This window comes from Mauremys mutica, chromosome 4 (assembly GCF_020497125.1).
Source record: "Mauremys mutica isolate MM-2020 ecotype Southern chromosome 4, ASM2049712v1, whole genome shotgun sequence".
Lineage (NCBI taxonomy): Eukaryota > Metazoa > Chordata > Testudines > Geoemydidae > Mauremys > Mauremys mutica.
In genome coordinates this window covers 19,947,907-19,961,597 of record NC_059075.1, presented here as the reverse complement: position 1 = coordinate 19,961,597, position 13,691 = coordinate 19,947,907, and the positions used below count along the sequence as shown (strand labels likewise).

Sequence of the window (13,691 nt, the reverse complement as noted above, 5' to 3'; positions counted from 1 at the left end):
GAAGGGAAGTCTGAGAAGATGGGATAAGCACAGAGGGCAAATATGCTCATCCTCTTCACAGTTCACTGTGGGGAGTATGTTTATTTTCTATTAATTTTGCTGTAAGGTTGTCCTATACTGATGTTATATTATAGGAATGCAAATGGACAGAAAATATCTGTCCTCTGCAACTCTAGTACAGAGTAGGCATATTCCTACTTTTTATACCTTGCATAAGCTGAAGTAGTGCTTGCTGCTCATTTTTCAAATTTTAGTAGCTATCCTCAGGGTCAAAATATGCTATTATGCCATCTCTCTCTCAGGGAAAACGCCACTTAATATTTTTTTAGATGCTCTTAAATCCCAGAGTGCTATGTTACCTTTAACAGACACACGTTCTCCTTTCCCTTCTAAACTGCCTAATGAACTGAAAAAACCTATTGCTGATCCTTATTTCATGTTGTGTATGGGAGATGAGCAGTGCTAAAGCAGTGCTCTATACTGATTCCTCTCACAATATGCACGTGTATATGAGTGTGTTCATTTTAACCTGATAATTCAAAGAACAGCAACTCATGGATTTTGTTTTTTACTACAGTACAAAGAATAGCAGGACATAATTATAAGGGGCAATGAGCATGGTAGTATAACCTTTTGTTTATCTACATCGTTTTTAATTTTTCGTAAAAGCAAATTGGTGTGTAAGCCAAATAGCAACATGTCAAGGTGTATTTGAAGTCTGAGAGACCAGAACATCTTACTTTACGTGATTACAGAATGCTTACATTCTTGGTTATCCACTTGATAATTAAAGCCTGTGGATCTGAAATGGAGAGTTCTGACACAGGCATGCCATGATGTGAGTTTGGGTTTTTATGGTAATATTTATCTAATTTTTAAGCAAGCCATAAAGAACATGAGCAGAATTTGTATGATTTGGAACAATCAAAAAGTTATTTGAAAACAAGATAGTGGAGAAAAAAATCTTGTGTTTACAGAGTAAGAACATATGAACTTACATCTTTCTAACATTGTAATTTTGCTTTTTTTCATTAGGTGGATTCAAAACTGATCATCAACCAGTCTGAAAGGCAGAATGAAAGAGGAAAGAACACTTTTCTTTACCAGCTACATAATCTGGTTGTGTTAAATACTTAAATATTTCTAGAAATCCTTAAAAGAAAGAAATGTTAAAGCCAGTTTTTAGTTTAATTTTACTGGTGTTTTCTGTATGATCCTTAAAATTTGTGGAGCACATCCCTCTGATCCTAAAGAGGAAGGTAGTTGCAGTTTGGAATGTCCTAGTGGATGTATTAATAAGATAAAAAATATATTATGACCTTTTCTCCCAGAGATTAAGACTCAAGTTCCACATATACTGAAAATACCGTTCATAGAACAGATTTGTTTAGAGCAAAAGGCTCTTTTTATTTTAATAATGTTTCTGAGATGACTTTTCAAAAAGCACCCGATAAATGGAACGGGAGAAAATAGATACAGTCTTGGTTGTTTAGCTCTTTCACTAAAGTATACAACAGTGAAAGATGAATAAGATTTTCTTTGTCTTTGAGATAAAATATGTTGAGTTGCATGTTGAATTTTGTATATGTTTTATTTTTATGTTACTAGTGTTTGAATAATAAATCTTACAGCAAGTTTATTAATTTTTTTTGTATAATTAAAAAGTTAATGAACGCTGATATTTTAGTTTATGTACTGGTGACTTCAAGGTATATTTGTGTATAGATTTAGCTATAGTATATAATTAAACATCTCATGCTCAATATAATCACTTGCACGGTACATTTCTGACACAAAACATAAGTCAGATGTACATATTTTTTCATAGGTTGAGGGAAAAAATCTTTTTGAACCTCTGATTCACTGTTCCTCCATTCTTTTTTCCTGTCCCCTAAAACACAAGGTCTTTACCCCCCCAAAATATGAGGCTGCTAGCTTCAGAATAAAACACACAATTGGAAATAAGATATGGTGTCTTTCCCCTTCCTCTTTACAAACCTGGTTAATAAAAATTGAGTTTACTAACTATTGGTGTGCCACTAGATTCATAATATACAACAGATATTTTTAAAGTAGTTTAATTGTATTAAACCAGTAGGTGGCAGTGCCAATCACCATAAATAGGCTAGCAGCTCAGAGAAACAAAGCTAAAGTGAAGAAATCTTAAAAGAACAGTAATTTTAGTGATACTGTGAGTCAAGAAAAACATCCATATAATAGACAATTGCAATGACCCAGTGTAACCATCACTTTCCTTTGCTCCCCTTTCAAGGGCATTTTAAAAAAAAAGTTTACAAAATTCTGAAACCAGCTGTGTTTAATAACACTAACTTGTATTTCTTGATGGGTGGCTCAGAGCACAGAACTTCTACATTGAATTAAAATGCACAATGTGCTGATTAAAAGTATATTACATCTAGTAATCACAATTAGAGATTATTGAAAAGTCAGCAGGGGAATGAGAATGGTATAGATAGATGTATCCTCACTTTGTGATATTACTGGTGAGAGCTTCTGCAGGACAGAGTACTCTATAATGTCAGAAATTTTGGATATAAATACTAAGGCCTGGTCTACACTGGGGGTGGGGGGCGGATTGTTCTAAGTTACGCAACTTTGGCTACGTGAATAACGTAGCTGAAGTCGACGTACTTAGATCTACTTACTGCGGTGTCTTCACTACGGTGAGTCGACTGCTGCCGCTCCCCCATCGACTCTGCCTTCGCCTCTTGCCAAGCTGGAGTACAGGAGTCGATGGGAGAGTGCTTGGGGATCGATTTATTGCGTCTAGACTAGATGCAATAAATCGATCCCCGCTGGATCGATCGCTGATCTGGCCGGTAGTGAAGACATACCCTTAGATACTTTTGATTCTTTATTAACAGTGAAGTTGAGATTTTGAAACAGGCTAAAGGATGTTCAGTAGGATTTGGGTGCCTTATTCACTTAGGCTCTCGAAATATCTGCACCTGAGTCTACTAAAGTGGTTATCTTCAACCATATGTAATGTTTTGGAATGGCACTGGAGAGTTGTTTAGTAGTCTTTTACATTATTAACAGTGCCAATATTACTCAGATATTTCTGTCTTCAGGCCCAATTCAGTACTCTGGTGGAAGGTGTTCTTCCCACTAAATTCAGTAGCACATGTGCAAGCTACTGTTGCTTATTATGGTCAAGAGGAATTGAATCTGGACTTGCACTCTTCTCTCATGACCAGTGTACTTGAAGGTCAAAAAGTTTTAAAACAAGGGATGTTTTGCCAATCTCATACAAAGGAACTTGGACCCAGAGTGAGCTGCTGCCTGCAAGATATCTTCAGAGAAGCAGAATTACAAGGGAATTTTCCTTTCTTTGAGTGCTGGTCCCTTTAGGTATTCATTGTGTATGTGCAGGTGTTCTGTGTGTCTGGGACCAGAAATTCTTCAATAGCACTGTTCATTGGTCCATCCCTGCACCTTCTCGTGCTCCCAACCAAGAACATAAAAGTGTCATGGACTGACCACCTCTTCAGTTTCCTTTCTATCATTTGCAGTCTGGGATGGAACCTCCTGTGTCCATTTCCACTCTTCAGTATTCTGCTACATCAAATCTGTAAATATTGTAAAAGTACTTTGTTAGTTTAGCTTTTAGTGCTAGTTAGTTAGTTGGTGGGAGTGTTTGGGGGTGGAGAGAATCAGGCAGTTGTTATGCCAAAAGTCCAAGGTTTTAAGCCTTGCTTGGTCTGCCCCCCCCCGTCTTCCTGGTGAGCAGCCCACATGAGACCTGCCTATATTGCCTCAAGGGAGTATACATTGCCGTGAAGTGCGGCATCTGCTGTGCTTTCCCTGCACATACCAGGCAATCTCATGAATTCAGGCTCCAGAGGTACTTCATGGAGCTCTCCATGAACCCTGTTCACATCCTGAGTCCTGCTTCCCTTCCACCCATCCAGAGCCACTGGACAGCACCCCACTGGCATCCAGTACTGGCGGTTCGGAGTCTTCCACCAAACACAGGGACTCCGTAAATTGGAAACATAAGGAAGACCAGGAGAAACACCCACACAAGAAGAGTGACAAATCTCCATCAAAAGGAAACCCGCTTTGCACCTTCCTCCAGCACCGCCAAAACTCCACGTCTTAGAATGGGTGCACCTGGATCTTGCAAGGAAAAGAGGGTGTAAATGGTACCAGGAGTTCCGAGTTTTGTGAAACCACACACTGAAAGGTCAGTAACAATGCCTGTGTCACCTAAGGACAGAAGGGGTCTGTCCATGCACAGATCCTTCACCTCCAAGATGGCATTAATGGCCCAGGCCAAGCCTGAGACACCTGGCAGTTCACCTATGGTGGGACCTTGATACAATCTCCTGGAGGACCTAGGTATCTATGCAGACCTGGAGTCCCCAATTTTCTTGTAGCCTGTCCTGCTGTGGGAAGTGTCCCCGTGACAGTACCAGAGCCCAGCCAGGAACTGGAGGCTCAGCCTCAATCTCTCTGTGCTGTCCACCTACTCCCACTCCCAATTGTCCAGGATCAGATCCCACAGCACCTCCGGCCCTGCGATTGGAGCATGAGGAATCCTTTTTCACTAGACGAGAACTAGCTAGTACCGACAGTCCCTCCTGCTACCTGGTGAAGAATTGTCAGTCCAGGGGGGCTTCCAGATCCATTATCTTGCTATCACGTCCTTGCCAACAGCAGTTCTGGTCCAGGGACCAATGCTATCCACCATTGGATCCACATATGTACTCCTACAATCCATCTCATCAACCCTACTGGGATCCTTGGGACCCATATTTCTGGGCACCTGAGTATGAGGACCTGCATTCTGCACCCAACAGCAGTCACCACCTGATGGTTAACCACAGTCTCTACAGGAGCAATTGATGAAGGAGGAATAGCCAGTACTGCTGCTACTGCTGGATCTCCCTTCATCCTCTCTCTAGATGAGGCAGTATCACCAGTCTCTCCCTCATTTCCAGAAGATTTTAAGCAGTATCAGTACCTTCTCAGGAGAATTGTGGAGGCTCTTCGGATTCCACTAGATGAGGTTTAGAATCAGATCCACTAGTTCCTGGGCATTCTCCAGGCTATGACTAATCAGGAGTGCCACTTCAGAGAGAATGAGGCCATTGTGGAGCCTGCCAAAGTGGTTTGGCACATACCTGATATCTGTGCCCCAACCCAAAAGAGGGCTAAGAAATGTTTTTGGTTCTCCCCAAGCAAGTGGAATTTTTATTTTCCCACTTGAAACCCAATTCCCTGGTTATGTAGGCACCCACAGAAAGAAGCTGGCTGAACCACCCAAGTTGACTCCACCAAACAAAAATGCCCAAGCAACTAGAGTTCTGCAGAAGACTTTGGCTAGTTTAGCATTCCAAATAGTAACCAAGCTTTGGTGTTGAAATCTGACGTCTTGAATTACAACAAGCCATAGGTGCTGACTTCGTGGGTGCTCTGGGCTGGAGCACCCATGGGGAAAAATTTGTGGGTGTTCTTCACCCACCAGCAGCCAAGCTCCTCTGCCCCACCTGCTCCTCCCCTCCTGAGCATGCCACATCCCTGCTCCTCTGCCTACCTCCCAGTGTTTCCCACCTGGCCACCACCAAACAGCTGTTTGGCAGCGTTATCATGCTCTGGGAGTGGGGGAGGAGTGGGAACGTGGTGTGCTCAGGGGAGGAGGCGGGGCCAGGGTGGGAATTTGGGGAAGGAGTTGGAATGGGAGCAGGGAAGGGGTGGGAAGAGGCGGGGCAGGGGTGGGGCCTCATGGAAGAAGTGGAGTGGGACCAGCATGGTAGACAGCCTGCACCACCATCCTCCACTCAGCAATTTCCACCATGTCTCAGAAAGTCTTCTGGACATGAAGCCCAGCGGTCAATAGCCAGTCTCCACATTGCCTGCTACCACCCATATTGGTGGCTGCCTGACCTGTTTTCTGACAATGTGCTGAGCTATCACGATGGACAAAATGGGTCCTGGACACTATATCAAACAAATACACACTAGAATTGCTTCTGCCCTCCTCATCCCCCTTCAGGGATCTGTCTCATGAGAGGATTCTCAAACAAGAGGCAGATTCTCCAGCTGGGGGCAGCAGAGTCTGTGCCATCCCTTACTTAGGGAAGGGTTTTTACTCACTCACGGTATTTCCTCACCCCTACAAAGAAGGAGGGATGGAGACCCATTCTGGACTTCGGAAAGCTGAATGTCTTCATATGGCACTCAAAGTTCAGAATGACTGCTCTGGCCACTGTAATACCTTCCCTCCTCTCAGGTGACTGGTTTGTGGTCCTCAGTTTGAAAGATGCATATTTTCATTTGGACATTCGCCCCCTTTCACAGAATTTTCTGCACTTCATAGTCAGCCCAGAGCACTTTCAACACAGTCCTCTTTCCCTCCCCCCCCCCCCCGGCTCCTCTATGACCCCAAGAATATTTACGAAAGTACTTGTGGTGGTGGCTGCATATCTTTGCAGACAAGGAAGGCTGATATCTCCTCTCTTTACCTGGATGATTGGCTGCTCATGGGTCAGTCATGCCAGGAGGTACGAGCAACAGCCACCACTGCACTTCAACTCTCTTGTTCCCAAGGACTCCAAGTCAATTTAGACAAGCCCACTCTGACACCCACACAAATCATAGAATTCATTGGGACGAACTCAATAACAGCAAGGGCCTATGTACTTCAGGTCAGATTCCTTGCCTTGAGGGCTCTTACTAGCCAGCTTTGGTTCAGATTTCAGCCCAATCCTGCCTGGTCTTGTTGGGCCACATGGCAGTGTGTACTTATGTCATACCATTTGCACTACTGTACCTATAATGCCTTCAGATCTGGTTATGGACAATCTATGCCCTGAACAGTGACTTCTTGGACAAAAATGATTCTCTTCCACGGGATGCACAGACATTGCTCACCTGGTGGGAGAACAAAGACACAGTATGTGTGTGGGTCCCCTTTGTTTGTGCTCCACCTACAAAGACACTCATCACTGGAATGGTGACCACACAGCCTAAGGCTTCTGGTCCCTGCAGGAATCCAGACTACGTATCAACCTACCTGAACTTCAAATAGTTCACAAGGCATGCAAGTTGTTTCTGCCCATTGTTCAGTCCATCGATGTCTAGGTCAGGTCAAACCATACCGCCACCATCTATTATGGAAACAAGCACGGCGGAACAAGATCCACCCCACACTACAGATGAGAGGTTTATCTTTAGAACTGATACATCAAGGACAGAATCACCCCTCAGCAGTTCACAACCCAAAAGTAATGAATTCCCTGTCAGACAGTATCAGCAGGCATTTCCGCATGGACCACTGGTGGGAAGTACACTTGTGGATAGCACTGTGATGTTATCTGATTAAAATATGACCATATAGATTAACCACTGTCATATATATGCAACAAATTTTGTACAGAATGTGGCATGTAAGATCATAGAACTGGAAGGGATCTTGAGAGGTCATCTAGTCCAGTCCCTTGCACTTGTTGCAGGACTAATTATCTAGACCATTCTTCACAGGTGTTTATCTAACCTGCTCTTAAAAATCTCCAATGATAGAGATTCCACAACCTCCTAGGCAATTTATTCCAGTGCTTAACCACCCTGACAGTTTGGAAGTTTTTTTCTAATGTCCAACCTAAACCTCCCTTGCTGCAATTTAAGCCCATGGCTTCTTGTCCTATCCTCGGAGGTTAAGAAAAACAATTTTTCTTCCTCCTTCTTGTAACAGCCTTTTACATACTTGAAAACTGTTATTTTTCCTTCTGTCTTCTCTTTTCCATTTTCCCTCATAGGTCATGTTTTCTAGATCTTATAATCATTTTTATCTCTCTTCTCTGGACTCTCTCCAATTTGTCCACCTCCTTCCTGAAATATGGCGCCCAGAACTGGACATAATACTCAGGTTGAGGCCTAATCAGAGCGGAGTAGAGTGGCAGAATTACTTCTCTTGACTTGTTTACAGCACTCCTGCTAATATATCCCAGATGTTCACTTTGTTTGCAACAGCGTTACACTGTTGACTCCTATTTAGCTTGTGGTCCCCTATGACCCCCAGATCTCTTTCCGCAGTACTCCTTCCTAGGCAGACATTTCCCATTTTGTATGTGTGCAACTGATTGTTCCTTCCTAAATGGAGTACTTTGCATTTGTTCTATTGAATTTCATCCTATTTACAGACGCTCTCCGACTTATGCAAGCGTTCCATTCTAGAACGCCTTGCATAACTCAAATTTTGCGTAAGTCGGAAACATATACCTGACCATTATGCAAAAAAACTATTTCTAGCTCACGGAACTTTTTCTATAAGTGCGGATTTGCGTAAGTCGGGGTTTGCATAACCCGGAGGGGAGTCTGTACTTTAGACCATTTCTCCAGTTTGTCCAGATCATTTTGAATTTTAATCCTATCCTCCAAATCACTTGCAACTCTTTCGAGCTTGGTATTGTCCGCAACCTTTATAAGTGTACCCTTTATGCCATCAAAATCATTGATGAAGATATAGACAGATGTTGATGGAAAGGCCATAGTTTGATTAATATGATTATTTGTATTGCATGTATCATTTTTGTATTTGAAGTTGAGTATTGGCTCTATACTTGTATTTCAAATGTTTGCTTCTAGGGTAACACCCACAATATATTTAGCCTGCACATCTTGAAGGGACTATTCAAATTCAGTGGCTCATCAAGGAGCACTTAACTCACAATGGTCCATGGGAGACACCTATCTACAGATAATGGACTTTCCTGCCATAACTAAGTGAAATTATGCAGGGACACGTGACTCCAAACTCCCATCTTTACCTGTAATTTTCCACTAATTGTACTGAGGGCTTTGTTTGAAACAATGGGTTTCCCTCCACATAGCAGAAGCTATAAAAGGCCCTGGAAACACCTCCATTTTGTTTTTTTCCTGATTAAACCTCTGGACTATGGACTTATACTGTTGAGCATTCTTACCAAGGGACTGAGGTCCTTCCAATAATTTGGAAGCAACCAGAGACTTATCAAGCCAGCAGTTTATTCCATCACTGCTACAAGCCTGAACCAAGATCTTTGCAATTACTGTATGGATTTGATTCCTTTAACCAATTTTAACTCTCACCTTTCTTTCTTTTTATGAATAAGCCTTTAGATTTTAGATGCCAAAGGATTGGCAGCAGCGTAATTTTTGGGTAAGATCTGAGTTGTATATTGACCTGGGTGTGTGGTTGGTCCTTTGGGATCAGAAAACCAAATAGTGTTTTATGTACATCTTATTGAGGGAACTCATTTGGAGGTACTAAAACAAATAATAAATTACTATGCTAATATTGGCATTGTCAAACTAATCCTTTCCCAGTAAAGTAATAGGGTGTAATAAGAGGGCTTTTTTCCAGTTATGCACTCGGCACAGGGTGCACGCTTATTTATTTTGTGCAAGCTTGCATTAGCAAAACGTCCTGATGACATTAGGTTTGATCATTCATGTCTCTAACATGGGTTTTAGTAGAATTTCTCTCTTCCTTGTAATTGTACAGCATGCGGCAGCATATTTCTTCACAGATTTAAGCAACTATTATATTATGTCTACCCTATATTTTTTATACAGTCTGAATTTAAGTTGGTGCTGCTGCTTTTAAAACTTTGAATGGTGTATGCCCTGGTTATATTTGAGACTTTCTGACTGATATCTGCACTCAGAAATCCCAGCACTTCCTTCCTTGGCTGCAGCCCTGGAAATCTGCCCTTCCACTTATTAGCAACTGCGGAATAATGTCAACTTTTTGCTGGCAACCAAGGGATTGCTAATAAGCAGAATCTACTGTATATGCAAAAGGAAAGGAAATACACATTTTTCATTATTGTGACTTTTGAAAGTCGCATTTGAAAATTGTAGAAATAATATTTACAATTTTATGTCTTTCATCTTATGATCTTATAGTTTAGGAATCATGTATTTCATAGTGTCAGTAAAGCGTAATGCTGGCACAAATGTTTTTGCATTCTCTGTAGCTGCTTATCATCAGGGAGCCTAGAAACCCATTTGCCACAGAAAAATGCAAAATTTGCATTTTTGCAGAGAATCTTTAGTTTTTACATGGGAGGTGGGGGGAATATATTAAGTATTCACTAAATTTTACTGAAAGAACCAGTGTCACTTACTCAGTGTGTGCAACCCCTCCCTCTTGTGGTTGATTTTTGAATGTGCTTTAAATTACATAGCTTAATACACTCCAATAAACTGCTTCCGGCATGTAGAGGCTACTCAACAGGGCATAGGGATTCATGTTTTAATGCACCTACAGTTTCGTTTCAGCCTAAGTTTGAAGACAGGCTGTTGTAGAACACATGGAAAGTGCTATAAACCAAATGAATGGGTAATGAATGTGCCACTTTTTCTCCATGGAGAAACTCTTAAAGGATTTGGTTCTAGTGGATGTACCAATTAATGCATCTATGTATCATCATCTTTTTTTTTATGTTGTATCTATGTAGGTTTCCCACTGCTGTTGGGAGCCCAAGGGCGAGGCTGATGTTTCAAATCGCTACTTGATTCATCCATCAATCAATATGCCTGGAAGCATAGTTACGTCATTTGTAATGGTCACCTTGCACTATGAACTTAACTGACACCACCAATTTATTTCAGATAAACTATTGAGCAACCAGCAGATGTTAATGATGTTTGATCATTGCTTTCAAGAAGATGACCTTGGAGTGTGTATCATCATCTTACCAGTCTCCTGACCCATCCAGCCTCTTGCTGTCTTCAATACTGTGCTACTGTGTTATTTCTTTCCTTAGTAATCTAGCAAATTAACACCAAGATAAAAACCTGTTGTTAGTTGCCGGCTGTATGTGTATGTGTGTGTTTTCTTTCTGTGTGCTGTCCCACCTCTGCGCAGATAGCCAATACAGCAGACCTTGATTGAACTGCCCACAAAGATCTCAGACCTGTTTCAGTAGCAAAGGGATCCAACCAGGTTTATTGTCAACAAAGCACGGTCCTAGCATTCCGTAGACTCTACAGGACCATGAACACATGTATGCCCATTACAAGGACCAGGTCAGTGAATGGCAGGAAGTTCAGTTCCCACCTCAGCTGGACAAAAGACCCCCCCCTCTGAGACACCTGTTTAGATACATCTATGCAAACAAGTTACGTGTTGCTCCTCTGACCTGGTTACTTAGCATCGTATACCTTATCTGTTGCTTTTGTCTGCATACCAAATGGATTGCAGGTGTGCCCTTGATTGCTACAGTTAACTGTTTTGGGGTAACTCATGTTAATATATCAGTTTTAGGTGTTAAATTGCTCATTCTCAGTTTTTCACTTTGAATTTTTTTTATTTTTATTGCCTATTTAATTGTCCATATATGGTAGACTGAGGTGTAGTTGATCAGTCTGTTGTTTATAAAGCACTTCATTTTTCGTTTCTTGATGCTTGGGGGGTTAGTCCCTGTGTAATTTGTTTTTCTGAAGAAAAGGACCTGGGGATTAGAGTGGATGAGAAGCTGGATATGAGTCAACAGTCTGCCGAGCACTTCTAAGGCCTGGTCTACACTGGGGGGGGGGCGTGGGGGAGAGAGGATCAATCTGTTATGCAACGTCAGCTACGTGAATAACGTAGCTGAAGTCGACGTACTTAGATCGACTTACCGCAGTGTCTTCACCACGATGAGTCGACTGCTGCTGCTCCCCTGTCGACTCTGCCTGCGCCTCTCGCGGCACTGGAGTACAGGAGTCGACGGGAGAGTGCTCGGGGATTGATTTATCATGTCTAGACTAGACGTGATAAATCGATCCCCGCCTGTCTATCTGGCCAGTAGTGAAGACATACCCTTAGGGATGTTTGTGTTTTTGCAGTACCAGCCCTGTTCTTGCAAGGTTTTGTGAATTTACAAGTAGTGTTTTGTAACAGGATTTAACTTCTGCCCACAGCCTGACATTGCTTTGTATCACCAGGGCCTGGCTGCTTTAATTCAGGCCATAGGCCTCTTATATCAGGACATGTGCCTCAGGCTCTCTCTTTCTACTACATTCTCCCACTTTCTGTCTTTTTATGGAGAGGATGGTTTACCCATCATCCTGGAAAAGCATAATGCATGGACTGAAGATCACCCAGTGGGCTAAACACTGTTATATGGTCACCTTATTTTATTATCCACACGTTCATGCCCCATCTCTCCCTTGTTTTGCACATTCCTTCATATGACTGGTGGACAGATTTTGTTTTCCAATTTATTTTTTTTATTCCTTATGGTGGGTCCGGGAATGTTAGGTCTGGGACTTTGAGAAATGTATTTTTATGATTGAGCCTTGAGGGCACTCCCAAATAATATATATGGATAATATGAATGGGGTATTTGTAGTGTGTATGTATGTATAGTACGTATGTGTACATATAACTCCACCTCATATCCAAGCATAACAATCCTTTTCCAATCTGGTGTTGCAGTCTGGCCCTTTTTATTTTGCTACTGAGGAACACTCCTATTAGGCAATTACAGTTACCACCTGTATCATCATCAGTAGTGGGATGAGTGTTTTGAAATACTGGGATAGGCATTATTACAGTGTGTCCCACAGTACTATGTATATGAGAAGTAAAACAGAAATTTGGAGTAGTGACATTACAAATGAGGCTTTTCATATATGTATCTATCTATATATCTGGATAGATATATATTTCTTATAATTAGTACTGTCCATCCATGTTATAGGTTACTCTTACTGCGGTTGTCACCCTCTGGTAAGCTTTGCTGGGCAGGAAACAGGAACAGCTAACTTCTCTGTTCCATTGGTTGCATTGTTCTGTGATACACCAGTAGTTGATATAGATCCAGTTGTTTCTTACAGATGCTATCTTTCAAATAACCTACTGAATGGACAGTAACCAGTTTATCAAATATTGCTGTGTCGGGATTTGATATTGTTAACTAGACAGTGAACAAGATTGTTTAGAATAACATGTGCCTCAGTAAGGATTCAGTATCACTGACCCAAATTATGACTGGTACTAACAGGGAATTTGTTTACATTGTAGTTATTATGTAACTTAATAACTTCTTTACGAATTTTTTTCCTTGTCTGCATGTTGTTTGCTGCCATTAGTTTGTTAATTTTTACTTGTGTGTTGATGAAACAGTTGAGCAATGTTATGCACATTGTGTATGGTGTACACTTCTTAAGAGTGTTTAGTAACAAGGCCTGACTTCTGCTCACAACCTGACTTTGCTTTATATTGCAGAGCCTGACTACTTTAGTTTAGGCCTTAAGCCTCTTCTACCAGGCCTCGTGTCTCAGGTTCTCTGTTTCTACTACAGCTGATATTATTTTCCTTAAAATCTTGACTTTTTTTTGTTGTTCTGACTTTTGTTTGCATCTAAAACAATAAGAAACTAAATGCTGTTTTCTGCATTTTTGCATACATTTCCTCTAGTAGAAATGTCCTTGCTATTCCATCATTGGACACTGACAGCAGTGTGAATTTACAGTTGGGTTCCACTCTGTTAAGTGGTTGCAAAAGTGACATTGCAGGATTGCATCTTAATATTATCTCAACAATTTCCACATCAGATTTGCTCAGTTTACTAGTAAAAAAAATATTCTTCCTAATTACTAGCTTTGAAAAATCACCATAGGAGCTGAAAATTAAGCTAGGCTCTCAATTTATGCATCATCACTAGTTTAAAAAAAATTACTACACTAAGCTAATA

At 41.4% G+C, this 13,691-nt stretch overlaps 1 protein-coding gene across 4 annotated transcripts in view; it reads left to right on the top strand.

Moving 5' to 3' along the window:
* TDRD9 (tudor domain containing 9) overlaps positions 1-1,910 on the top strand; it is a 148,648-nt gene extending 146,738 nt beyond the window's left edge. For all 4 annotated transcript variants that reach the window (XM_045014188.1, XM_045014190.1, XM_045014189.1 and 1 more), the window contains one exon: positions 1,036-1,910. In XM_045014188.1, coding sequence (XP_044870123.1) covers positions 1,036-1,137 — 102 coding nt within the window. In that variant the 3' untranslated portion in view covers positions 1,138-1,910. The remainder of the gene's footprint in view (positions 1-1,035) is intronic.
* The last annotated feature ends 11,781 nt before the right edge of the window (positions 1,911-13,691 follow it).